General features: G+C 48.0%; 1 protein-coding gene across 2 annotated transcripts in view; it reads right to left on the reverse strand.

The window, feature by feature from the left end:
• PRKCE (protein kinase C epsilon) overlaps window positions 1-26,795 on the reverse strand; it is a 514,416-nt gene that overhangs the window by 141,610 nt on the left and 346,011 nt on the right. For both annotated transcript variants that reach the window (XM_047782147.1, XM_047782148.1), the window contains 3 exons: window positions 24,772-24,868; window positions 21,490-21,689; window positions 18,554-18,727 (listed from right to left, as the gene is read on the reverse strand). In XM_047782147.1, coding sequence (XP_047638103.1) covers window positions 18,554-18,727; window positions 21,490-21,689; window positions 24,772-24,868 — 471 coding nt within the window. The remainder of the gene's footprint in view (window positions 1-18,553; window positions 18,728-21,489; window positions 21,690-24,771; window positions 24,869-26,795) is intronic.

A 26,795-nucleotide genomic window follows, 5' to 3' on the forward strand; every position in this document is an offset into this window, starting at 1 on the left:
GCTGGGTCATCAGAGAAGGGATGGCAGGGATTTGCCTGGTGGTGTCCAGAAAGCCGGCATGAAATCAAAGAGGAGAGGTTGAGCTCCTACAAAGACCATTTTATAAACAAAATAAAATAGGAGGTGCCCAAAGACTCGGAAGAGGGGGGCCAAAGTGGGCAAGCTCTTTTGGTGCATGTGTCAAGCTCCTTCCAGGAGTGATTTGTTCCAAATCAAAATCAGAATCTATTGCTCCTGTCACTACCCATATAGTATTTAAGAAAAGTCCACTTAAATATTCATCCCTGTTCACACAGAGCTTGCTACATCCCTCAGAAGGTGGCTGAATAAAAACAGGATGCCCCACAGGTAATGAACACTGGGGCCAAGTGCAAAATACACACCCCAGAGAAGCTCCCACCTGCTGTAAAAGGAAACACAAGATGAAAACCGCTACTTGCAGGGAACAGAAACTTACTTATTCTATGGATGACAAAGACAGCAAGGATCCTAGAGGTTGGGAGGAAGAGAGGGACTAGCCCACATCGTGCGGGACCAGGAGGGACAAGTGGTGGGCTGGGAGGGGGAAGGGCAAAGCAGTTTAAGTGGGCAATTCCTTCTTGCTGGGACACCGTTACAGCTGGCTTCGGGAAAATGTTATTACAGCAGCAAACCTAGGAGACGTTCATGCCAGCAACCCTAAAGACGGCAGCTGTACGTCTTCTACACCTCCAGTCACCTCTGAAAGATGCAATGGCTTTTCAGAAGTAAGCCTGATGGAAGAGAAGGCAGAGCACCTCAGAACCTTCACGGTGGACGCGAGGCTGGAAAGCCTACAGGTGATTCTGATAACTGCATCTTTTGCCCTTCTAAGTCACCCCTACTGCCAAATGCCACTGCCCTAAAGGGTTATGGGATGACGCAAAAAGCTGAAGTCAGACAGGCAACTGGGGAGGCTCTCCAGAGAGTCCTAGTGTGGGTTTAAAGGATGGGGACATACTTTATGGCTGAGGAAGGGTGTTTTCTCAGCCAGTCTGCTGTATTTCTGAGTACAGCCTTATCTAGAAGGTTCTCCAGTGCTGTATTCTCAGTGCAAGGGGGATGCCTAGATAGAGTACTGTCTGTCAGAGACAGAGGTAAACATATGCGTTCCACCCCCAAGATTCAAGGACCCCAAAGAGCTGTCAGCATTGTCACTCCATGCAGCCACCCAGCAGTTTTGCAAGTGAGGACTTTTCACCTCTCCCTAACGGGGGGCTGCTTAGCTAATGAGTTTATAAAGTCTCTTAGCCATGCTTTCTGGGTGGACCTTCCTCCTGACGTAGAGTGAGGGCGCTGAGATCTAGAAAGCATGGTATGGAACCGCTTACTCAAAGGTGCAGCTTGGGAAGGCGTCCATTACTTACGAAGCCTCTGATACAAGGACCCCAGCAAATCCCCTTAAACATCATTTCCGCCACATATTTTTTAAAAAGAGAACAAGCTGGAGGAGTTTGGTGTTTTCTTACAGTTTCCTTTTTCCTGACTCTCTCTCTCTCTCTCTACAGGATGATGTAGTTGTTTACTTTAAGGCTCAGGAGTCGGCCAGCATTGTATGAAAAGCTTTCCCACCAAAAAACCCGAAAGAGGACAAACGCCTTCCCATGATGTTTAAGCAATTAGAAACACATGAATAGGCTTGCTCACGCTCTCACTCCGGGATCGGCTCCTGCCCCCGCTGTAGGGGCCACTCACCCTGGGACTGCAGGGAAGACTTTCCATTTCACGGGCTGACGGGTGGGGTGGAGTAGGGGGGCAGCAAGCAAAGAAGAGCTTCATTGGTTCCATCTCCAGACCTTCGTGAAGTGAAATTCCAAACCTCAGTATGCTCATCCATAGGATGGGGGGATGACAAAGCTGCACACGATGTGTAACAGTCAATCACACTTACCACGTGGTCTGCATGTTATCTGGGTGGACGCTGCCTGGGTTCCAATCCCAGTTCTACTTCCTGTTAGCTGTGTGACCCTGGAAAAGGCCTCCTACCTCTGTGTCTTAAGAAACGCCCACCTCATAAGGCCCCTGGAAGGATTAATCAATTTATGTCAAGAGTGTTAAAAATGGTCCATACTAAGTGCTGAAAAATGTCAGCTGCTATTATTTTAGGCTTGTAGAATACATACAAATGTTCACGGCTGGTGATAGCAGCAAGAATAGCTATTGTCACCTGGTGGCGGGTACAGGGGAGGGAGGCACAGGAAGGGGCATGTCCCCCACAGAGGATGCGTCAGAATCGGGAGGGAACAGGTATGCACATAAGTTACAAGCAGTTATCTCATAATTTTGTAGATGAAAAATGAAACGATGTCTATGGTTTTCATAATATAAGTTGCCAAATGAAATGCCGGACTGCATATTCTTGGCTAAAAAACAGGATTGTTAAATGTAGAGAAACACCAAAGTGATGGAAACTAGAAAAGAGCTGTCCTCCAATCCGAGCTGCAGGCTGAAAGAGTGAGCCTGAACTGGGTAGTCCTTAAGAATGATTAACCTGTGGATTTCCCATCATGGTGCAGCAGAAATGAATCTGACTATGAATGATGAGTTGGAGGGTTCGATTCCTGGCCTCGCTCTGTGGGTTAAGGATCCGGCGTTCTTGTGAGCTACGGTGTAGGTCCAGACATGGTTTGGATCCTGCATTGCTGTGGCTATGGTGTAGGCCGGCAGCTGCAGCTCCAATTCGACCCCTAGCCTGGGAACCTTGATATGTTGCGGGTGTGGCCCTAAAAAGATAAAAAAAAAAAAAAAAAAAAAGGCAAAGACTTCTCAACCTGTGAAGGGGAGGCCCCAGGCTGGCCCGACGGTGAGCCAGGGATTCTGCGGATAAGCCATGGACTACAGCCCACTCTTGGCCCTGGTCTTGGGAAGGAGATGGAGCCTATGCTTTATCCTTGCAGCTAAACAGACCATGTGAGCAGTGGTCACACTTCCTGTCCTTGAGACAGACCTCAGTGCCAAAGACAACAGGAAAATCAAGACTTTAGTGTCAAAATAATGACGTGCAGACATTGTCCTCCAGCTCAGCTTTTACTAGAGCGAGAGCTTTCTTTTGAGGGGATATCATCATTTAAAGTGTTAACATCCATGGTAGTTTGGATGCTTTCATGATCCTGTTCTCCTCTCCCCACTTTTATCCTATATGTACAGAAGAATGCATAAAATACATATTCTAAAGAATAATCAAAACAAATTTCCTTTTAGGCACGACACATCTTGACAGACAGGAGATAGCTGCTGGTCCTCAGAAGCTCCTTTAACCTTCTCTGATTGCATCCCGTCCCCCACTGCCCTCCCAGGAGTAACAGCAATCACCACCTTGGTTTCCTTTATAGCTTCATCACCTACGTGTTTATCTCTAAAACAGTACCTCTCTTACTTTTTCCTGTTTGAGGGCTTTGCATAAATGGAGTTATGCTGCATAGATCTTTCTCGCACTGACTTGCATCTTCTGTCTGTGTTTCCTCCTTTTTAATCAGCAGCTCTTATGGCTGAGGTCTCAGTTTGGTTTTTGTTTGTTTGTTTTGTCTTTTTGCCTTTTCTAGGGCCGCAGCCATAGCAGATGGAAGTTCCCAGGCTAGGGGTCTAATTGGAGCTGTAGCCGCTGGCCGTTGCCAGAGCCACAGCAACGGGGGATCTGAGCCTCGTCTGCAACCTACACCACAGCTCACGGCAACACTGGATCCTTAACCCACGGAGAGAGGCCAGGGATTGAACCTACAACCTCCATGGTTCCTAGTCAGATTTGTTAACCACTGAGCCACAACAGGAACTCCGGTCTCAGTTTTTAAGGGCTTCACTCTTTCTCACTTAAAAAATGCCCTTAAAAACATCCCTGAAACATTCTCCCGAATATAGCACAACACAGCAATCAAACCGACGCACTCTTCCCTTGGTTGTGCACTGCCTGCCACATTTTGGTAAGCTGTGGTGTGTTCCTCACTTTTTGAATTCAAGTATTATTTCCTTACATCCAAGGGCCATTTTTGGTAGATTGCAAAATCAAAGAAATGTTTTCAAACCTTCCAAAGGGTAACTGTCTTCCAGAAGGAGACTTCCTCCCAAGCGCCACATTCTGAATATTTTTTCCACGGTCTTCTGTGTTTCTTCCCACTTTTATCCAATTGCTCACTCCTCCCTATTCTCATCCTCCGTTACCTGTGAAGTCTAAATGTCCCTTTGCAAGGAGCTGGGATTTTTAAGTTTCACGTCATTACCTTAACCTTTGAATGACTTGCACAGATCTTCACAAAGCCCCCTAACTTTGAATTCTTCCCTCCCACAAAAATGCCTATTCAGATCAAATGGGACTTTTCCTCCCTCTCATAATCCTGCAAACCAGTCGTACCATTTCCCACAGAGGAAGAAAGAGCATCTGAATGTCTGCACTTCGTGATGAACTTAAGTGTTTTTGAGATCCAGGAATGAACCAATAGCTCCACGAGCTAAAGAGAGTGTACCCTTCAGGGGGTGTAGATGCACGGGAATCACATGGGTTTTGGGCTGGAAGCATCCATCTATGATTTTCAGTTTTTGCAAGGACCCCGTTTGTTCCTGCCTGTGGCATCTGCAAGATACTGACGTCCTATATTTACCCAGTGCCTAGGACACCAGGCTCTCTTCACTTCCCACGGTGATGGGCTGGTCCCCCCAACCGCCCTGACCCCGGGGTAGGGGGTGGGGGCAACAGTGCTTTAAAGCTGCACAGATCAGCCCTGGGCCAGGCAGCTGCATGGGAGGATCTGAACTACATAAACATGCAGATCTGTCGCAGACAGGGTTCGTTCCTTGTCACACGATGACCGCACAGAGCCAATCCCCTTGATTATAATGGGTTCTCACCACTGTGTCTCTGAAAGAGAGGGGGGACCCGGGGCCTCACTCCTGTGACAGAGTCCTTTACACATGAGAGATGTCCGTCCCACTCGTAGGAATATGCCTGCTGCTCTAGCCCATGCACAGCGCTTCCTTTGACTTTCTAAGCAAATTTCCACACAGTTCATTTTGAAATAGGGTCATATTTCATTTTCTGGCTCACCTGTGCTAGTCTTACCTCCCTAGATAGACTGGAAGTGGCTGGGATCAGGGATGGGTCTTTTTCTATCTCCAGCATACCTGGCACTAAGCTGACAGTAGGTACCAGGAAAGCACTGGTGGTCGACTGTTTACTGAGGCAGACCTCGTCCTCCCTGATGGATGGTGTGTGTTCCCCATGTCCTCCCTTCCCTCCGCTGCTCCTCCTGCTGCTGCTGTTAATGCTTCGTGTCTATCAAGCTGCCTTACACTGCTACCCCTCGGCCACTCCACTGGCAATCCAAACGGGTCTTGCCAACCCAAGGTGTTTTTTAAGGAGCTCTTTTGTAGACATTTTATAAAAGGACCTGGCTTTTGTGAGGCGAACCAGCGCACTTTATTGTTATTGTTATTTTAAAGTCAGGTGTTGGAATTCCCATCATAGCTCAGCGGTAAGGAACCCGACTAGGATTCATGAGGATGTGGGTTCGATCCCTGGCCTTGCTCAGTGGGATAGAGATCTGGCATTGTTGTGAGCTATGGTGTAGGTCACAGACATGGCTTGGATCCTATGTTGCTGTGAGTGTGGCGTAGGCTGGCAGCTGTAGCTCTGATTCAGCCCCTAGCCTGGGAACTTCCATATGCTGCGGGTGTGACCCTAAAAAGTAAAAATAATAATAAAAAACAAAGTCAGATGTTATTTTCCAGTTTTCGTCTAATGGAGCTACTTGAACTTTGCTAAATTCCCCTTCAACGTCTATACATCAGGAACTACTTCCCAATGTCTAATCAACTCCCCCCAAAGAACAAACTCTGGGTGAACTAGGCTACAGGAATATTGCAACACGGGCTTCATCTGGTTGCATTTGGGAGGTTTTGGTATTAACATGATGAATCTAGAAAGCCTTCATAAATTAAAGCTTGATAAAGGAGACTAAATTTATTATTTGAAAAATAAAACTGGCAGGAGCTGGATAAATGGTGGAAGAAACACTGAGAATAAAGACACTGGTCTCCCCAGTCACTCCTGCCCTCAGACTCCTCCTGGCACAGCTTCCATGCAGCTTTTGGAGGCAGAGGGAAGGCCACAAGCCCCATCACCACTCATGTCACTATCCGCCGGTCAGAACCAAACCAAGCTGTAGAGCCAGCAGGATTCAGCTCTAACAGCCAGGCCAGTAATGAGCTTAGTTCCCTAGCAACCCGCACACAAGTATTCCAGATAAAATGGATTACATACTGCTGATGAATTCCAAGTGAATATCCTATTGACCCAACAAAGGAGTTAATTTGTACCTCTTGCCACACTACTGGGATCAACTCAGAGAATTCTTTTTGTCTGTGAGCCCTCCTGGCATTCTCCTTGGAATGTCATGGTGAAATAAAATGCTCTGATGAGGTCAAAAGTGGATGTTTCAACTTCCTATTGCCTTTGAAAAAAAATCCTCATAATAGGAAGAAGGTGGTCTGTTTTTTCCTTCTATTGCTTTCCCAAAACAATTCAGAGTGCCTAAACTACTAGCCCTCCAAGAGTTATTCCATGGTGCCCTTGGGTAACAGGCATAAGTAGGCTGGTCACCCTGCTCTAAATTAACCACTTGCTGTTTTATTTATACCTTGATCTCTTGAGATTTTGGTTTGTGTTCACTCATCCTCAGGAGCCTAATCGACCCCTGGGCATACAGACAACATGAAGGGTCTGGAAGCCAACTACCTGGGTTTGAATCCAGGGTCTGCCACTTCCAGCTTGTGACCTCTCTTTGGGATAACAGTCCTACCTAGAAGATTGACGTGGTGAATAAATGAGTTAATACCTGTAAAATGCTTGACATTAAACCTGGCAGTTAACAAATTTTTGTTCTTATTATTACTATTAGACCAAGGATGACCCTACAATGGAAGGTGATGACTAGCCCACCTGGGTGACCCATCTCTCTCTGCTTTCCTGGATTAGGATAGCAGCTTCCAAAGACAAACCATCCTATACTGGAACAAGGAACCTTTTCTTCTCATACGGGAAAGTTAGCCCTAATGTGTGACCCCCTTCCCTCAGGGACAATAAGGACACAAAGGGTCCAGTAAGGATTCACTGGAATCTTGTGGATGGAAAAAAAGCATTCAGAGGAGCCATGCAGAAGCCAGTATCATGGCAACTCACTTGCATGGTCCCCAGTTCAAGCTGTGGGTCAGGCCATCAGGAGGACAAGCTACCTGACTCTTGGGACACATGATAAAAAATGTGTTCTTCCCATTAACTAGTCACACTTCTACATTTGCTAGATTTTGTCATTAAGATTTAAGAATAGATTTTATAATTCAGATTTAAGGATAAGGATAGATTTTTGTAATTAAGAAACAACGATGACATTACAAAGCATTCATCCTCCAGTTGGGCACAGACTACTTCTGGGAGGAGGGGTGGCTCTTGGTAATCTTTTGCTTAATGCCCTCCTGACACACTTGTGGGATGACTCAACAGGTTAAGAGGTTGGGCCATAGCTATAGTTAGGGACATCTGGGCTCAGGTTAGGGCATAGGTAAGACATATTTTCTCTTTGTGAAGCTGGTGTGCCTGGGGGGAATTTAATCTACTAGCAATGGTTTCTCAATTCTGTTTCATGAACATTTGGCCAGCTGGTCAGGAAGGGTCATCGTTATAGACCAATAGAATCATGGTAGAGCTCTCAGTTCAGCTGGTGGTGGTGGGGGGGGAAGCAGTCTATCTATATAAAGCATACTGAAACTATTAACGAGACAAGTTGAAATTGATTGTGCCTGATGTGTACTAGAAACTGTGCTATGATTTAATGAGAACTACAGTACCTCCTGGTAGACCTCCTGATGTAGGACCATTAGTCCTTGAAAGTGTGTTTGAATTTGGAACCATGATGTAGAATGACAACCTTGTGAACACAAAGGCATTGATCAAGGTAGAAGCATCTACTGATCTGAGCTCTGAAAAATGAATGCTATACAGAAGCACTTTTCCTTTGATTTTTATCACTGTTTTTTTCTCACTCATGCATCAGCAACCGGTCAGTCTGCAACGAGCCCACGTATGGTCCCTGATGAGTTGTGTTTTCACAGATCTTTAGAATCAGATTTAGGGATCTTACAGACCATGTCATCCAACTCCCTTCTCTGCGTCCTCTCCCATCATTCATTATAAGTGAGGAAATCAAAGCCCAGCCAAGCATCAGTGGCAGAAGCTGGAGTAGAACCTGGGTGACACACGGTGCCCCCTCCTGGATCCTGTTTTCCTTACCAATGAAGAGGGCACACATGAACACAAACAGTCACGTGGGACATACCTACAACCTGGCAAAATCTTCAAAGTCAAAGAATCAGAGCCAGCAGAGTAATCTGAAGCATCTGAGACCATTGGAAGAAAAAGGTCAGGTTATAGGAGGAAAGCCTATTGCTTAAGCTGATTAATCTCAATAGACAGGGTAAAAGCTTCTCTAGAAGAGGCTCCACACAGAAAACATCAGTCCATGATCAAAATTCAACATGGATCTAAAAATAGACACACTAAAGAAAGGTAACTCTCTAAATCCAAGAGGTGGCACTGAAGGAAGATGGGAGGTCTGACGTCAACCAACGAGGAACCTGGCTTGGTTTGGCGAATGGTTGGGTAACCGGACCTCTGGTTTTAGATTTCGAGGTGAAACTTTTAACTTCTACTTGATCATTATATATTCATGGAACTGTGGGCAAATGACACCTTAGAAATTTGTAGGTTACTTAACCCCACTAGTGGCGATCTACGTTCTTGTTTCTAAACGGTCTGGGGTTCTGCAACTGATATTCTCCAGAGCATTAAACGTGTGCTCTGCTTCCTTCCCAGATGCAGAGGGGGACTGCATGGCCTACAGCAATGCTTCCTTCAGAAGTTCTTCCCCGCCAACCACCTCTGGACCTCGGCTTTTTCTTCTCCCTTTTAATCCATACTACACGGAGCTGCCACGCTGTGCTTCCTAAGTTGCCACTTTCTCTAACACCTTCAAGGAATCCTTTACTTCCAGAATAAGGCGGGACGCCTTGTCTCGCATTGTAAGAACCCCAAGCTCAGCCAGAATCTCCTTACCAAGTGGTCTTTCCACCTCCTCCCCATGGGAGCCTACTTTCCAACACAATGCATCATCACTCTCCCTAAATTTGGGGTCAAACCCTTCCCTCCCTCCAACTGGCTGTGCCTGCTCCCCCACCCCAGGGTACCAGCCCCTCCCCCCTCAACACACAGAGCACATTCGTCATCTAAGAGGGTCCTCTTCTCCCACAGGAGGTGAAGTGGGGATCATTGGTCCGAATCCCTGCTCCATCCCAAAACTATCTGTGTGATCCTGGCCAGGTTGCTAAGCTTCCATGAATCTCAGCTTCTTCCCCTCTATCAAGAAAGGGCAACACCTATAACCCCGAAGCACTTCCATAAAACCTAATTTGGACTCTACAGCTTAGAAGAATGAGCACATTGTTAGGAGGATGGGTAAACATAATCCAACCACATTTGGTGAATAAAATATCTGCTAAATGCACACACACATATACATGTATGATGTCAAAGGAATTTAAATCTTGTTCTACCAGATGCCAATGTCAGACTATTTATAAGTGATACTCAAGTTTATGTTATAAAAAGAGAGAAATGTAAACAGAAGGAAGCGGTTCTGTGCACAGAGGCGAATGCTATCTCTGGGCAACACTGGGCAGTGCCTCCTGGTTCACTTACTGCTAACATAACATGAGCTTCATGGGAAGCGAAGCACTCACGGCTGACCTGCAACCCCAACTCAGGATTTCTCTACCAGAGGCCCTTGGATACTGAGAACCTTAAAAATCATTTGGTTAAAGAATATTTAGTGACAGCAGAAATAGTTACATCATTTAGAAACAGTTTAAGTATGATGCCAAAAGTATATACGTATAGATAGATAGGTTTGTTTTTTGCTTTTTAAGCCTGCACCTGTGGCATATGGAAGTTCCCAGGCTACAGGTCGAATCAGAGTTGCAGCTGCCAGCTTACACCACAGCTCACGGCAACACTGGATCCCCGTCCAGGGATTGAACCCGCATCCTCATGGATACTAGTCAGATTCATTTCTGCTGCACCACACAGTGGGACACCTGGATAGGTATTTTTAAACCGGAAATATACACATCAAATTGTTAGTAGTATTCGTTAGAATAATTCTTTTTGTCCTTTTCTGAATATTTCAAGTTTTCTACAATTAACATTCTTTGCGATAAAAATTAATTGATACTATTTTTTTTTTTTTTTATGGCTGCACCCATGGCATATGGAAGTTTCCAGGCCAGGGACTGAATCTGAGCAAGAGCTGCGACCTACACTGCAACTGTGGCAATGCTGGATCCTTTAACCTACTGTGCCAGGCTGAGGATGGAACCCATGCCTCTGCAGTGACCTGAACCACTGCAGTCAGGTTATTAACCCATTGTGCCATGGCAGGAACTCCTATTTACACTATTTTTTAAAAGCCAAGGCCAACAGTTTCTGAAGGAGAACACAGCAATGAGTTCAGCAGTAGCACAGTGCCCATGATGCCCAGGATATGGTACACAGTAGATGCTCAATAAACAATGGCTGAATGGACAGGTGTTAGGGCCTCGTCCCATCCCAGCCCACTGTGGACATAATCCCTCTCTCCTCTCTTGCATTTTCAAAAAACAGAAACATTTCCAGAAACAGGCTGAAAGATCCTGCTACTCTCACCGGCTTGATAGGCATTAACTTTTTTTGCTTTTGTTTTTGTTTTTGTTTTGTCTTTTTGCCTTTTCTAGGGCCCCTTCCCTCAGCATATGGAGGTTCCCAGGCTAGGGGTCTAATCAGAGCTGTAGCCGCTGGCCTGCACCAGAGCCACAGCAACGGGGGATCCAAGCCAAATCTGCAACCTACACCACAGCTCATGGCAATGCCGGATCCTTAACCCCCTGAGCAAGGCCAGGGATCGAACCCCAAACCTCATAGTTCCTAGTCAGATTCGTTAACCACTGCGCCACGTCGGGAACTCTGGCATTAACTTTTTTTGAATTCCAACCTGAGTCCAAGGAAAACAGAGCTGCCACCCTCAGACCCTTTCTCATGTGTGTCACAGCAAATGGGGACTGGGGAGAGGGGGTTTGGAGGTGAGAATATTAGAGAAATTGGACAGAAGGGAAGAGTTGGAAACAGAGCACATCACAGGAACAATAAGGGGCATTAGAACACCTCGATTCTAAGCCAGGTTCTATGACAGACAAGGTGTAAGACCTTTCTGGACCTCACTTCCCTAATCCGTAAAAGGCAGTGACCTTACCTGTCTCACAGAGACATCATTAGGATGGGTGGGCGGGATGGCTGATCTCCATGAAGGCATCTGTAAATGTAACTGTCCTGTTCAAATGCAAAGTTTTCTTGGAGGCAAAAATTACCCGAGGCAGCTTCTCAGATTAAGAGCCCCCCCCACACACACACGCATCCCTTATGCCTATAAAAACAGGATGGTTGTCCAAAGAATATGACAACACTAATTTGAAAAGCTGTATGCATCCCATATTCATTACAGCATTTTTTACAATAGCCAAGATATGCAAACGACCTAAGTGTCCATCCATGGATAAAGAAGATGTGACACACATAAACAGCTCTGCTGCCCTGGGCAGGGGGCTGGGAGCGGTAATTAACTCTGCACCCTCTTTTTTCATTATGCGGAGTGCATCCGGTTAAGCCTCTAGACCTAATTTCTCCTCCTCCAGGAAGCCTGCTTGATTATGAAAACTGTGATCTCCTTTGATTGGGTTGGGCACCCCGGTCTGTCTGCACAGAGGCACACCCCACCCCACCCTCCCACACACACTCATTTGCTCTCCCTCCCTCTCTCAATCTACATCATCCCTCTTCAAGAGAAGAGTGATTTTAACCCCACTACTTTGACAGAGGCCCTATAGTAATCATCTTGGAATGCCTCGGGGTGATTTGCACACTGCAGGCCCTCACCGAAGATAAGATGCCTTCGTTGGCAGATGAAAAGAAATGGCACTGTAGGAGTTTCCGTCGTGGCGCAGCAGAAACGGATCGACTAGGAACTATGAGGTTGCAGGTTCGATCCCTGGCCTCGCTCAATGGGTTAAGCATCTCAGCACTGCTGTGAACTGTGGTGTGGGTCGCAGATGCGGCTCAGATCTAATGTTGCTATAGCTCTGGCACAGGCCAGCAGCTGTAGGTCCGATTGGAACCCTAGCCTGGGAATCTCCATATGCCGAGGGTGCGGCACTAAAAAGCCAAAAAAAAAAGAAAGAAATGACACTGTTGACCAGCCTGCTCTAGGGCAGGACAGGCTTCAGAAGCCAGCAGGTGGAGTTTGCTGGAGTCTGATCACTTGGCCAATTGATCCTGCCAAAGCTAAGCCTGCACCTTCTACCACAGGCCTCACTGCACTGAAATCTCTTAAAAATTACGTTGGGGAGTTCCCATTGTGGTTCATCGGAAACAAATCTGACTAGCATCCATGAAGTCACAGGCTCAATCCCTGGCCCCGCTCAGTGAGTTAAGGATCCAGCAATTGCCATGAGCTGTGGTGTAGGTCACAGATGCAGCTCAGATCCTGAGTTACTGTGGCTGAGGTGTAGGCCAGCAGCTGCGGCTCCAGTTCAACCTCTAGCCTGGGAATCTCCATGGGCCATGAGTGTGGCCTTAAAAAGACCAAAAAAAAAAAAAAATTGTTATGTTGGCTTTCTGGCTTTGAAATGTTTTGTTGGCCAGCATGTTGACTCCCAGGCGCTGCCTGACCCACAAACCACCACCGGGTGTTGGACGCCTCAATCTACTTTCATGAGACACTCACCAAATCCAGTCCAAGCCCCTCCAAGCCCCCGACACCATGCTGCCTCAGATGGTGCATTCTAGTAGGAGACACATCTTTCCTTCTCAAGCTCTTTTAGATTTAATTTGATATAGTCATCTCTTTTTTAAAAAAAATATACCAATGGACTAATTTTTGCTCTGTTTTTGCTTGTGCATGTGCTATTCCTCAGAATTGATGGTCAAAAGAGCTATCCGAGTTCCTTGAGCCTACCATCCACCCCCTTGCATTGTCAACACTCCTTCCCAGCTGTTCTCACCCCCTGCTCACTCGGCTTAGTAAAACTCATTTGAAAAATGTCTCCAGTTGCTTTTTAAGGATTTTCCCATCCTGCATTTCCCCCAGGGCAGCAAGGGAGGTTGGCTGAGGCAGATTCTCTAGTTCACCCTCTGTTTCCCTCCAGGCAACTTGCACAGGCCAAGCCCTCCAGGAGCTGGCTTCCCAGGCCTGGCAGGAAATGCCAAAGGCTGGGGGATGGGGACAATTAGGTAGAGACATTTTTAAAGAGGAAAAATCATGGGTGAAATTATTCCAGTCCGGTTTTGCGGGATCCGGCTGGAAGGGATGATTTCACAATGGGGTCATGCGCAGCAGCCCCAGATGTCTGAGAGCTTTATTTGCTCTAACTACAAAAACAAGAGTGAAAACCAACCTACCACTCAGTGGCTCTCCCATCCCCAGCCGTCCCGGGCTGAGTGGGAGGCCAGAAGAGGCAATTCTTGAAGTTGCTCTTCCTCCCAAGCCCTGCCATGGAGCAGCCATCACTTTGAGAGCCCAGCTGAGGGCCTCACCCAAAGAAGCCAGGGCTGGTATTACCCTCCCTTTTCTAACAGTCAACACTTGATCTTGCCGATGCAGGGGTTTTGTTTTCCAAACAGCCTCCCTTTCTGCCTCTCCTTCTCTGATGGGGGTTAGCCATTGACCTTTCCCTGAAAGAAGCAGGACACAGACTGAAGTGGGAGTTCTGGTATTGGAAAAATAATACTGAAAATGAGATCTGGGGGTAAGTTCTTGGCTTCATCAGCATCTCTTTGCCTTTCTCTTCTTCCAAACGCTATCCATGCTTCAAGGTCCAAGTTAGGTGTCACCTCTTCCAGGAAGCCTTCCCAAACTGCCTTCTGCAGAGCTTAAAATGAATCACTTATAGGGCTCCCTTAGAAGAGTTACCATGCTATAGCATATCACTCTTTGCATGCCTGTCTCCCCGCTAAATAGCAATTTCCATGCCTTCAGAGTTAGTATGTTTTGAACGTTGTAGCCCCAGAATCTAGCGGTATCTAGCATATTACAGATGTCCAACACATTGTGCCTTCATTGAACTAATCACAGGCCCTTTCTCTCTCTCCTCCACTCCCTCCTTCCTTTTTTTTTTTTTTTTTTTCTTTTTACAGCTACAACTGCAGCATATGGAAGTTCCTGGGCTAGGGGTGAAATCAGAGTTGCAGCTGCCATCCTACACACAGCAACACAGAATCCAAGCCGCAGCTGTGACCTATGCCATGGCTTGCAGCAACGCTGGATCCTTAACCCACTGAGCAAGGCCAGGGATCAAACCTGTATCCTCATGGAGACTAGTCATGTTCTTTTTTTTTTTTTTTATTTTCCCACTGTACAGCAAGGGGGTCAGGTTATCCTTACATGTATACATTACAATTACATTTTTCCCCCATAGTCATGTTCTTAACCCACTGAGCCATACCAGGAACCCCCTATTGGGTTCTTAACCTGCTGAGCCACAGTGAGAACTCACTTCTTCATTTTTCTTTTTAACATTTAACATATCCATTTCAAAGTCCTCTGGTAGTTTAAAACACGAAAACTGCAGTTTCTCATCCATCTTAACAGATACCACATCTCTAATTCTTTATGGCTCTGTCCGTCTTGATGGGCATAATACCTTTATAAAATAAGAATCATGCCCAAGGTATGTTAGTTGTGAGGAGGAGGACGTGAGAGAAATAAGCCTACTCCATCTCAGCTCATCTTGGAAGTCCCTGCTCCCCTTTTCACACCATATGTTTGCTATTTAGTTAAATACAGCTTTGTAGCTTTCTCTGGTTGTTTCAGGCAATTCTAGCACCCCAAAGAGCACGCACGCAGCATAGTGGGGACTCAAGTCAAATACACTGGTGTGAATTGGATTAAAACTGAAGTTACTGGCTTAATGGGCGGGGGGGGGGGTGGCTTTCTGCCTTTTCTCATGGGCACTGGAAAGCTGTTTCATCTTTTTTTTTCCCCCCCCTTCTTGATCCCAGGACAAAGGAGCCGAGTGCAAGAACCAAGGGCAGGTGGGCTTGGCAGAGAAAAGGCCACATCATTCTTTAACGATAACTTGGTCGTTCAGTGGGCTGTGGTGACCAGACCTAACTCATGACCTGACGTCACGACTGGCGCCAGCGGACTTACACAATCCTTGCTGTTGGTCACCATACCAGACCCGGGGCCTCACACGCTCCTAGGTCCCATCAAGCAATCTGTGTAGTGCATGGCCTGAAGCCATGGGCAATCGCTCAGAACTTCTAAAGGAATGCTTCCACAGGGGCTGTTTCTTCCTTCGTTCTGAACAATAAAGGATCACCTACAAGCAATTACACCTGATTTAACATTATTGCTGCCCTCTGTGTCATAATTAAATGAGAATGAAAGAAACCTTCACAGGATTGCGGGGGGAGGGGGGGGGGTCGTCTTGTGTTCCTTAATCACGTAGGAGAGGCTTAGTTGAAACCAGGTTTACGGTGGCTCAGGAAACCTGTCCTTTCGTTTCAGGAAAAGGGACACTAAAGCAGGCCTGAACGATGGCCACTGACCTCGGCTCCCATTCCCGCTCAAATCCCGCCCCGGTTCTCCTCACTCTGCACAGCCTGGATGGAGCTCTTTCCCCACTTCCAGTGTCGAAAGAGCACCCCCTCTGGGTCCTCCTGGTTTGAACACCTCCGCCTGCCGGGGCAGTGCAACCACTCAAGGCTGTTTGCTATGGAAGTCAGTCTAGCCCCTGCCCATCCCCTTTAACAAGTCAACTCCACACACTTGAGAACCACCTTCCCTGTGGCTGCTGACTCCACACCCAGCACCGACCTCAGAGTCAGGCACATAGCAGCTCGTCTGCAAAACCGTGACGGCCGGCTGTCGCAAAAACAGTCACATTTTCTGACAGTGAATCTGGGGGTTTCTGATGACTCCTTTCGCTCGTAAGCTAAGGTCCTTCAGTGAAGTTAAAGTACGAGTTGCTTTCGAGACACCAGATGCCCACACGTCGTCATGTAAAGGGAAATGTGCCATGAGCTACTGGGTAATGGCAGCGCCTGAGTCGCTCCTGCCACTGTGCTACCTGACCCCGGGCTAGCAAAACGTTAGTAAATCTCTCAACTACAGAGGGAAGTCCCTTCTCTCCCCAAGCTCACCCTCTGGCCACCCAGATGCCCATCTCCATGTTAGTATGGTCACCATTCTCCCCAGGTGTCCTTCGATGTCCTTTGGGGCCCCAGGAGCAGCCACACAGGGAGGACCCTTGGCCTTGACATTCTGGACTCTCAGAAGGGAACACCCTGACACTTTAGACATCACCCCTGCCCCCTCACTCATTCACCAGGACCACAAGACACTGACCCACCACTGTGGCTCCCGGGTCCACCATGTACAGGGGGATCACCAGGTCCCTACAACTAGATTGGACCTCTCCTGGGACATCGGACCTCTTGGCAATGCGTCCAAAGAAAGGAAGCTAGTGTGGTCCATGCCTAGGAAACCAGCTCAGGCGGTGAACGAGATGGCTCACCTGCTCCAGGCAGGGGACGCGGTGCTGGGGCAGGCGTGGAGGAGCAAGGTGCTAGCCGAGCGAGGCCCCACTGCTCGGGGAGTCCCAGAGAGGAGACAGTAAGTTTACCTTGGCCACTATGCACTCACTGTCTGTGGGCACAAGCTGTTTACTTCTCTGAAATCTGATTTTCTCACTGGTGCCAAAAGAAGGATAGAAGAGAGAATTTCTTTAAAAAATTGTCTAACCCTCCGGCTCTGACAGTGACCACCTACCAGGTGGGCTGCCCTCTTACAGGCACCATGGAAGATGGAGAGATTTGGATACATTTCTAATTAAGTGAGAATTATGCTCAAGCGGAAAAAAGTGGAAAGCTGACCTCATGATTGATCCTCTGTTATCACATTGGGCTCTGCACGTGTACACATACACACACACACACACACACACACACGTGTGCTCACTCGCGCACACACACACACACAGAGACCCACAAATATCAGGCATGACTTAACACACATCCAAAATAAGGATAGCTAATATGTCCTATACTGGTCCAGAAAAGGGGTTTTCAGGCGATATTTCTTATCCTCCTGAGAGATCAAAGAGTTAGGAAAAATTCCAATAGCTCAGTGTTTCTCAGTGTGGAACAGGCAGTGATGGTGAAATGAAGCTTGGGATGAAATCATTGGGAAGCAGTAGATTAAACAAAGGTAATATACATATGTTTTCTATTGCAAGTCTCCGAAGGGAATTTGATAAACCAATGCATGTTGGGACATTCCAAGATCGGCCAAGATGGCAGTGTCCCAAACTCAGGGCCACAGTCTTTTATTCTTCAGAGTCTCTCGAGTGAAGAAAGTTCTGAGGAATACCCTTTAGAAACAGTGTCCTAAAGAGACTGTAAATTCCCTTAGGTGGGCCTTGCTCACCACTGTATCTCTAGCACCTGGCACCACACTGGGCACATGGAAAGGATTCAGTAAAATAAATTACAAGTTGCCAAATGTCCAAATGAGTAACTGTGGAATTCTAAGTGGAAAGACTGGTATTCGCAATGACGTGGTGGGATGAGCACATGTCAAAGAGCAAAGAAGCAGCTGCCCAAGATGGCCCCCTTCATGGCCTGGGCTCCAGGTGCAGTTGGTTGCCTTTGCTTTCTCAAGAAGCCAAGGGCTACAAGTCTGTAAGCCTCCCTCAAAGACTTTCACTTATTTTTTTTTTCCCAAAAAGGGGTCATAAAAGAAGAGTTTCATGGAGAATGCTAGCATTTCTCTTCTTCACTAAGAGCAAGTAACAAATTAATGATACTCTTTGGTCAGACTCCATAATGTACTTACAGATTATTTTTGCCTCTTTACTGCCATCTTCTGGGCCCCAAGCACCTACACAGTATTTAAAATGATAACTTAAACTTGTGTTTCCCAATGGCATTTTCAGCACCTATGTCCTTTACCTCATATGACATTATACCAGTTAGATGTGGTTTGAGTGGCCTTTGCTCTTTTCTCATTTGATCTGAAGGCAACAAAGAACTTAAGTGATTTGCCTAGTGGCAGAAAGTTAGGAGCAGAGCAAGGACTAACCACGCCTGTTGCTTTCTCCAAGGAGCAAACACTGGGGTTAAGTCATTCAGCTTTGTCCAGCTACAACTGCAAAGACTCCTATCACCCTCTCATCCCTTCACAAGCACAACCTTGAAGGGAAAATCCCTTGCCCTTAAAAGAGAGAATGCTGTTTAAATACACCCTGATCTTTTCAAGGGTAGGCAAACTGCATTCCACTTTGCACAGTCTTGGAGAAAAGAATGGAGGGGATCTATGATTGATTTTTTTATCTGACAGTCAAAATACCCCAGCATCCGAGAGAACCACCACAAGATGGTGGTCCACCAGCTTCTTCCGAAACATACCTTGGTCTGGAAGCAGCAATAAAGTTGGGTTAGGTACGGATGTTTCCGTGCCAGAGCCAAAATCCTCTTCTCTGTCATCGTGCAGTCCACGTCATCATCCTGAAGGATGACGTCCTTCTTCAGGACCTTCACAGCATACACTTCATCTTTGCCTTTGAGCTCTGCCAACATGACCTGTAATCAACCGAAACCAGCCCCGTAAGTCTCCACATACAGGGAATCAAAAAAAGGGTCAATAGCAAAGGCTTTAAAAATGCCCTTTTTTCATTTTAAACAGTAAAATAGAATTTTAAAATGTTAAGACAGACTACCCACCCTAATACAGCTATCTTTTTTAATCTCTAACACAGTGTCCAGGCCAAAAAAAAAAAAGTCCAGTGCGCATCTGTTAAAAAATTATTCATATGTTTAATTTGTCCTACTTGCAATTAGAGGGCAGCAAATATAGATTTTTTTTTAACTGAACATTATTTCATAAGTATTTTTCTATATGGTCTCCATCATTAGATGGTTGCCAATACTCAATTCAAGTAAATCGATAACAATTTATTTAACCATTTTACCTCATATTGGAAACTTGAGTTACATCTGATTATTGTTATATAAATTAGATCAAGTGTTTCTCTGTATAATTTTTTCTGTTCAATCATATCCTTAAAATGAAAAGTCTTAGAAGTAGATTTTAGAGTTAAGTATTTTGCACATTTCCTTACTTTCAAGGAGGAGGCATGCTATAATCTACCCCTAGCAATACAGAAGTGCTTTCGTTTCATGGCAATTTACCAGCACTGGGGGCTTTCACTCAAAAAGCTTTTTTGCTCATGTCCTGGGTATGAAATGTTACCTCGATGCTGATTTCATCTGTAATGAAAGTAAAAATCTTTGTTTTCTAATTATACTTTTTTTTTGTGCACACAGATTCCTCTGTCAGTTATCTGTTTTATAGGAGTGTTTTCCTTATGTACGTGTATGCGATTGGTATATAAAGACTACAACTTTACTTTCTGGAAATGTTTTTCTAAGCCGTTTTATGATTTTCCGTTATTTTTTCCTATGGAACAAGAGCTTTCATCTGTATGTAGCTGAATCCGTCTTTATTGACCTGCATTGTTTCTTCTACAGCTTTAAAGCTGGGAATGCGATTCTGTCCCTAGAGCGCAGGTTAACACTTCAGTTCTCTTAAAGTTTTCCTATCATTTGACATTCTTGCACTCATTTCCCTACAAATGTGACACGACTTTCTCCCATTAAATAGCTCCTAAGTACAGTGTTCCAGGCGTCAGAGCTCAAGAGCAGTCACTCAAGAGGCTTAATGACGGTGCTCAGGATGTTAACCTGAAAAGCTTTTGTCGCCCACGTATAATATAAACTCTTTAAAACTGGCTCAAACTTTGACTCTGATGTTTCCAAAGAAACATTCGAAACGCTCCATAGTCATCCAAGCTCCCATCCTGCTTACACCCTATGGAAACCTGGAAACTCTGAGCCTGCTTCCTTCCCCTTGAATCTTACTCACAATTAAACCAGGTCCCGCTCACGTGCCAGAGTCATGCCTTGTCAGACCACTGGGGTCTGCTTCTTATTTAACCAGTCCCCAAAGAATGTGATTGCTTCAGCTTTTGCCAACCCCAGATCCTTTCCTGCCACGGCTATCTTAGGATCAGATGGGGCAGGGGAGATGGGCTGGGAACCAGGTCTGGTACCCTGGGGGCTTCACAGAGCCTCTCCCTTCAGAGAGAAGCAGAGCAGGTCTGAAGCTCAGCCAGAAAAAGCCCAGGGTGCATGAGGGGTGAGAGCACGTGAGCCCAGGGAGCTCTCAGAGCCAGGCACCTGGGGCCCAGAGCACTGCTGCTCTGCTCTGGGAGGTCCTAGAAAGACGACTCCCACTGACCCTCAGGCATGGATGGCTTTGTGAAAGCAGGGAATAATCAGGGATCAGAGCTAAAACTTTTTTTGGGGGGGGTCTTTTTCAGGGCTGCACCTGCGGCATATGTAGGTTCCCAGGCTAGGGGTCGAACCAGAGCTGTAGCCTCTGGCCTACACCACAGAAACGCAGGATCTGAGCCGCATCTGCGACCTATACCACAGCTCATGGCAACGCTGGATCCTTAACCCACTGAGTGAGGCCAGGGATCGACCCTGTGTCCTCATGGATGCTGGTCAGATGCGTTTCTGCTGAGCCATGATGGGAACTCCCAGAGCTAAAATGTGCATCAGTTTCCTAGGCTCTCTGCCCTTCCATCTTCTTCCTAAAGTGAACCGGGATTATTTTCCAATCTCACCCCCACCTTCAGAATGCTGGCTGACCAGCAGGGATGCTTTGTGAGCACCCTCTGCACCCACTCCACCCCACTGTGCTGGTCTTGGGGGAGTCAAGTAGGGAGAATGGTACCAAGGGCAGCAGCCCTGGTCCAAGACAGGAGACGCTCGTTCTCCTTCTCTTGCCACATGACAGAGGAGAAACAAGACACTTAGTGCCAGAAACTTCAGTCAAATGATGTTTAATTTCCCAAGTAATACATGCAAAGATTCCCTCAGAGCCCTGAGTTCACTGAGGGCAGAGATCCCAGAGTTCATTTCCCAAGAATTAAAACCAGAATTGTAGCTGGATCTTGAAAGGGAATAAAGACATGACTATTACTGACAGCAGGATGCCAAGCACATGTAAAGCAACTTAAATGGTTCAAGTGCTTTCTCACCTGCTCTCTGCCCTGATGCCTGTCCCCACTTGACCCATGAGAAGACCCGAATCCCAGAGAGGTGGATGGACTACGCTACCACCCCACAGCTCATCAGCAGCAGGACCCTGGCTCCCATCCGCTTGGCCTCAGGCCACTTCCGCTCATCAAGGAAGGCAAACAGAACCAGACCAGGCTGAAATGGGCATCATCTCATCTCGGATCAAACCCGCAGTTCCAGCCCTGTGCGCCACAGACCTTGCCGAAGCTGCCTTTGCCCAGCACCTTGATGAAGTTGAACTCGTCCAGGCCCAGGCGCTTGGCCTGGCCTTGCCGCACGTCCCCGTTCTCGCCCGGGCTCGCCAGCTGGCCGTCAGCGGACGATGCCGCCCGGTGCTCCTCCCCTCGGTTGTCGAACGACAAGGCCTTCCGGATGTTGTTCTCAAGTTCTTTTATTTCTAGGGCCAAGGGTGACAAGATATCGTATGAGCACACACCTCACGGGCCCTTCCCGTGTCTGAGGAGTCAAGAATCAGAAGGTTTCCCCCACCCCCGTGAGCTCTCAAACCCTCTTTCTAGTCCTTCAGAGCTCGAGACCCAGCGTGGCCTCCCTTTACGTTCCTTCATCTGCTCTGCACACTTTCATGGGCACCTAACAGAGAGCAGGGCCTCCGTGTGCCAAGGGGAGAAGGACACGTGCCCGCCAACCACCCCCTTCAGATCCTCCTCTCACACTGGGACCAGGCCCCCTCTCCGAAAGCTCCCTTTGGCTAGGAGCCTGTTCCATCATTCCAGGTGTAGTGCAGGGATCCCGGCCTTCTCCGGAATCAGGCGGAGTCCCAAAGGCCACAGGCACCCTTCAAGTTGCCTTTGACAATTAGATCAACGCCTCATGGAGGACCACCGTCATGGTAATTATTGGTGAAGGCCTGACTTCAATAGCTGGGACCAAGAAGCCTTCGCCTTCTGAAGGACTTTCCTTGGCCTTGTGGCTGGGTTTACTCTCAATACCCATCTTACACAAGGTTATTTAACAAAATGAGCAATGGGCTTATCATTAACCAAAGAACTACTTCCCAAGACCGGCATGCTGCAAATTTATCTCAGATGGGGCAGGACTCCTCAGGACAATTTCACAACTATGACACAGCCTTGTGCCCCTCCAGAGTGTGGGACCCGAATTCCCTGGGGATGAAAGCACGGGAGGACCCTTTGACCTTTTCTATTTGAGGACGCTTTATCATCCAGAGTGCTCCTCTATGGGGAAACGGGGCATCTCAAGCATAACCCAACTTTATTTACTTATTGTTTGCATAATCCAATTTTAAAAGATGCTCGTGAATGACTGGGATCACAGGAGGGGAACACAGACTATTAACCCTTGGGAATCATCAGGTGTGAGCAACCAGGTGCTGCTCGGCATAAAGACAACTTCAGCTTCTTTACTGAAGGACTGGGGCCAATGTGAGCTCCCACCAGGAATCTGGAGATCTTCCTTAGATGTGGAGTTTGGCTCCTGTGAGGTGTGTCGGAGGTTGGGGGGAGAGGGGAAGACAGCTTCTGAGCCTACAGATATGCCCATGCCATTTCTGTCGTTTCCCATCACTTACTCTTTTTTTTTTTTCTTTTCTAGGGCCACACCCATGGCACATGGAGGTTCCCAGGCTAGGGGTCCAATCGGAGCCATGGCTACCGGCCTAAGCCAGAGCCACAGCAACCTGGATCCGAGCCACGTCTGCAACCTACACCACAGCTCACGGCAACACTGTGGATCCTTAACCCACTGAGCAAGGCCAGGGATCGAACCCGCAACCTCATGGTTCCTAGTCGGGTTCGTTAACCACTGAGCCACGACGGGAACTCCTCCATCACTTACTCTTAACTAAGGATAACTTTAGCCTCCGTGTAGCACCTCTCAGCTAACTTCCCAGGTAGGTTAGTGAATGGATTTGGAAGACAGAATTCGAATGCTTGGGGATGTTAAAACCTGGAGAAAATGTTTCTGTGTGTTCTTACAACAGAGAGAAGAGCTATGCCTTCTTTCTGTCCTGCAATCACACCATGTCTTGCTAAGAGGGCTTTTGCATCCATTTGTGCTCACGACCTCTGGAGAGAACGGGCGCCTGCGTTGACTGCAGACAGAGAGGCCCTGAGGCAGTGTCCTGCCGGGGCTGGACAGCATGATAGGCAGAAGCCAAGCCTAGGAAGCTGGTCACCTCGCTCTTACCTGGGATCTCTTCCCCCTATGTCCCTGTCTTTTTGAAGCTCTCAAAGGACGTGTCAGCCTCAGAGAGGGAAACACGAAAACACCCAAGCTGGTCTGATACTCTGGGACCTCCGAGGAGCACCTACTTGCTTGGAGGTCCCAGAGTCCCCTCAGATTGCTCAGGGATGGGCCGACTCTTTTGAAATGAAACCGATTATAGAGATGCAGAAAGGTCATCAGGGCAGCATGAAGAGGGACCCAGACCAATTATTTTGTGACCTCAGGACGGGCACCCCTCCTCCCCCCACTGCATTTGTCTTTTGACTCCTGGGTAAGAAGGGCTGGGTTATGGTGACAACCTCCAAGGGAGGCTCCGTGTGGGGTCCCAGGGCCGGGGTGGGGGTAGACACGGTCTCACCCTTACCACTGACTTAGTTCCCGACCTTTGGACAGCCCTTTTCAACTGCCTTCCACTTCCCACCCCGTGACCTGGGGACAGGAGGGGAGACAGACCGAGAGGTGGTGTGAGCCTAAAGCCAGGGTAATAAAGACAAAGCGGCTATAGGACATCCAGCACTCTACTATCCCGAGTCACTGATGATTGTTCCTGCTCTGCAGATGCCAACGTCCCTCCCAGCGAGATCTGGTTCTGGTCACCAGCGGGGAAGGTCCTAAGAGCACAAGTCCCTCCTCCGCGGATGCCTGCAGGAGTCAGAAACCTCCGATGGCTTTGAGCACATTCTGACGGGGAAGCTGAGCTTTAAAGGGAGTCAGGCCTAGAGCCAGCTTCCCCCCCACCTCTTCGCCCAGGCTCCTCGCCAGCCAGCTTCACCTTCCTACCCACCCACTCCCACTGGGGCCTGGGATGGGACACGTCCTCCCTCCCCTCCCCCGACTCCGGACTCCCCAGGTTTAGGGTGTGATGATTAGTGTCCGGAAGGACAGATGTTCGACTCAACAGAGCGATGCTCCCAGGCCTGGGAGCAGACGCTGGGCAGGGAGGGAAGAGCAGGGCTGCACCCCTCGCCCCCTCCTACGAGTGGAACCAACCGGGGAAAGAGACGAGAGAAAAGAGAGAACCGCAGCCTCTCACGCTCCCTGTCTTACCCTGCCTGGGAGGGGTTTGGGGCCGGCACAGCCACAGAGGGCCTCCCCCTTGACAAAGTCTGGTGGGGTGAAAGCTTGGCTAATGAGTCAGCAGGGCAAGGGCATCTGAAGACCTCGCAAGGCTGCTCTGCATGTTGCTTCTGCTCACAAGGCCGTTCTTGGGTGAAGAGGCCTCAGGCCTCCAAGGACAGAGCTCAGGGGTAAAGAAGCAAATCTGAGGGTCTCACCTTGGTCGCAAGGGGAGGTGGGTGCAGACTTGGATCGATCTTCCTCTGACGGTGAGCTTCCAGAAGCAGGCTGCGGGGACTCGGCACCAGCAAGGAGCTAGAGAGAGGGAGGGAACAACGAGGGAGAGAGGCATCAGAAGGGAGCACAGGGCACCTCCCTGAGGTCAAAAGCATCAAGAGAGATGCCAGGGGCTGCAGCAGTCCCCTGCACACGGTTGCACTTGCTGAACTGATATTTTGACACCAGAGACCCAGGGCTTCAGTTGCCAGCTAAAGGGAAGAAAACAAGAGATGCCAGCTTGTTTGATTTTTATTTAATCCCAGTACAACTGCCTTTTCTAAGCAAAGCTCAACCTTTCCCCTTCCATGAAAGCTCCCTTGCCTACCGACCCGGGCAACGCAAGTTACCATGTCCACGGCAACTTGACACCTGTTGTGTCTAACAGCTGCTTGGCACTTATTCATTATCTTGTTCGGCCTGATTTGGTTTGGGGCCCTCGGGTAGACTGCAGGTTCCTGGAAGGTAAGCCCCCCATCTGGGATTTGTATTGCCCTGGTGACCTGCACAGAGTGACACACATAATAGAATCTCAATAACCATTTTCAGATGTCGGAGTTCCCGTCGTGGCTCAGTGGTTAATGAATCAGACCAGAAACTATGAGGTTGTGGGTTCGATCCCTGGCCTTGCTCAGTGGTTAAACATCCGGTGTTGCTGTGAGCTGTGGTATAGGTCGCAGATGCTGCTCGGATCTGGCGTTGCTGTGGCTCTGGCGTAGGCTGGCAGCAACAGCTCCGATTAGACCCCTAGCCTGGGACCGTCCATATGCCTTGGGTGTGGCCCTAAAAAGACAATAAAAAAAAACAAACATTTTTAGATGTATTGATATGTGCTGGCCATCGACAAACTTCTGTAGGACACTCCCAGTAATGTCTATTTCCTGGCACAGATGCTGGTGTATCCATTTTATGTTTCCATTAAAGTCAGGGGTCTGGACTCAGACCACAAGCACTTCTGCTCCCTTTAACTTCTGATCCACCAGCTGTCCTCACTCGATGATGGGCTACTTGCAAGGGCCAACGTGAAGGGACCCAAACCACCAGCAAGCCTGGCGCTCCTGCAAAGCAGTCTCCTTAGCTTCTGGCCAAGGACACTTGTCTCCTATCCTGTTGTGTGAACTTGAGCTACTACTTGGTTCACTTGACTTTTTCCAGCTTTTGCCTCAGCAGCATCACAGCAATTAAAAGTATCAGAACGGGAGTCCTTTAGTCTTTTACTCTGCTCCTTCTTGAGTTTTTCTTCCATGTTTGCTTCTATGATCAGGTTCTCCTGGATCCCAGAAAGACCACTGGTGGCTGACCACTGCCAACCTAGCCCAGGGAAATACAGGGGAGCAGGAAGGCACTGAGTTTTCTTTGAAATGTTTCGTAACAATTACTACAGAGTCTGTCTTAGTTTACTTCCAGCAAGGACCAAGGAACACGTCTCCTGATCAGGGCTCTCTGCTGAGCCTGTAAATGTCTGTGTTCACCCTCGTATCAAGGGGTGTCTGTCTGACCCGCCTCCTGCGGGGGGGGGGGGGGGCAGCATCCTGGGTGCTGACCTCCTGCTTGCGATTCCAGGGCCTCGGGTCAATGACTGAAGCCCTGTTTCCACCAGTGGGACTGATAGGGCAGAGAGGAGCCACCCGAAGCACAAAATCTGAGTTAACCAGGAGAAGAGAATTCCCCCCCCCCCCACAACCTTGAAAGAACAACTTTGTTGATTGGCAAGGTAAAGATGAAGTTGTTTAAAGAGATGGAAACAACCCAGACTTTCCCTTTCCAGGGGAAAGGCTCTTCTGCGAGGCAGTAGGGGAAAGACGTAGGCAGCTTCTAAAATAAGGAGGGAAAACACAGAGCCCTTCCTTCAGAAGGGACCTCAGGGCAAATTTTAAGGAGGACATTTCGGAATCCAGACTGTAGAAGCGCCCAGAGTCAGACTCGCTTTTCCAGTAATGAGCGCCTGATCCTGGGCAACGAGGGC

The sequence above is a fragment of the Phacochoerus africanus genome, chromosome 5 (assembly GCF_016906955.1).
Source record: "Phacochoerus africanus isolate WHEZ1 chromosome 5, ROS_Pafr_v1, whole genome shotgun sequence".
Classification (NCBI taxonomy): domain Eukaryota; kingdom Metazoa; phylum Chordata; class Mammalia; order Artiodactyla; family Suidae; genus Phacochoerus; species Phacochoerus africanus.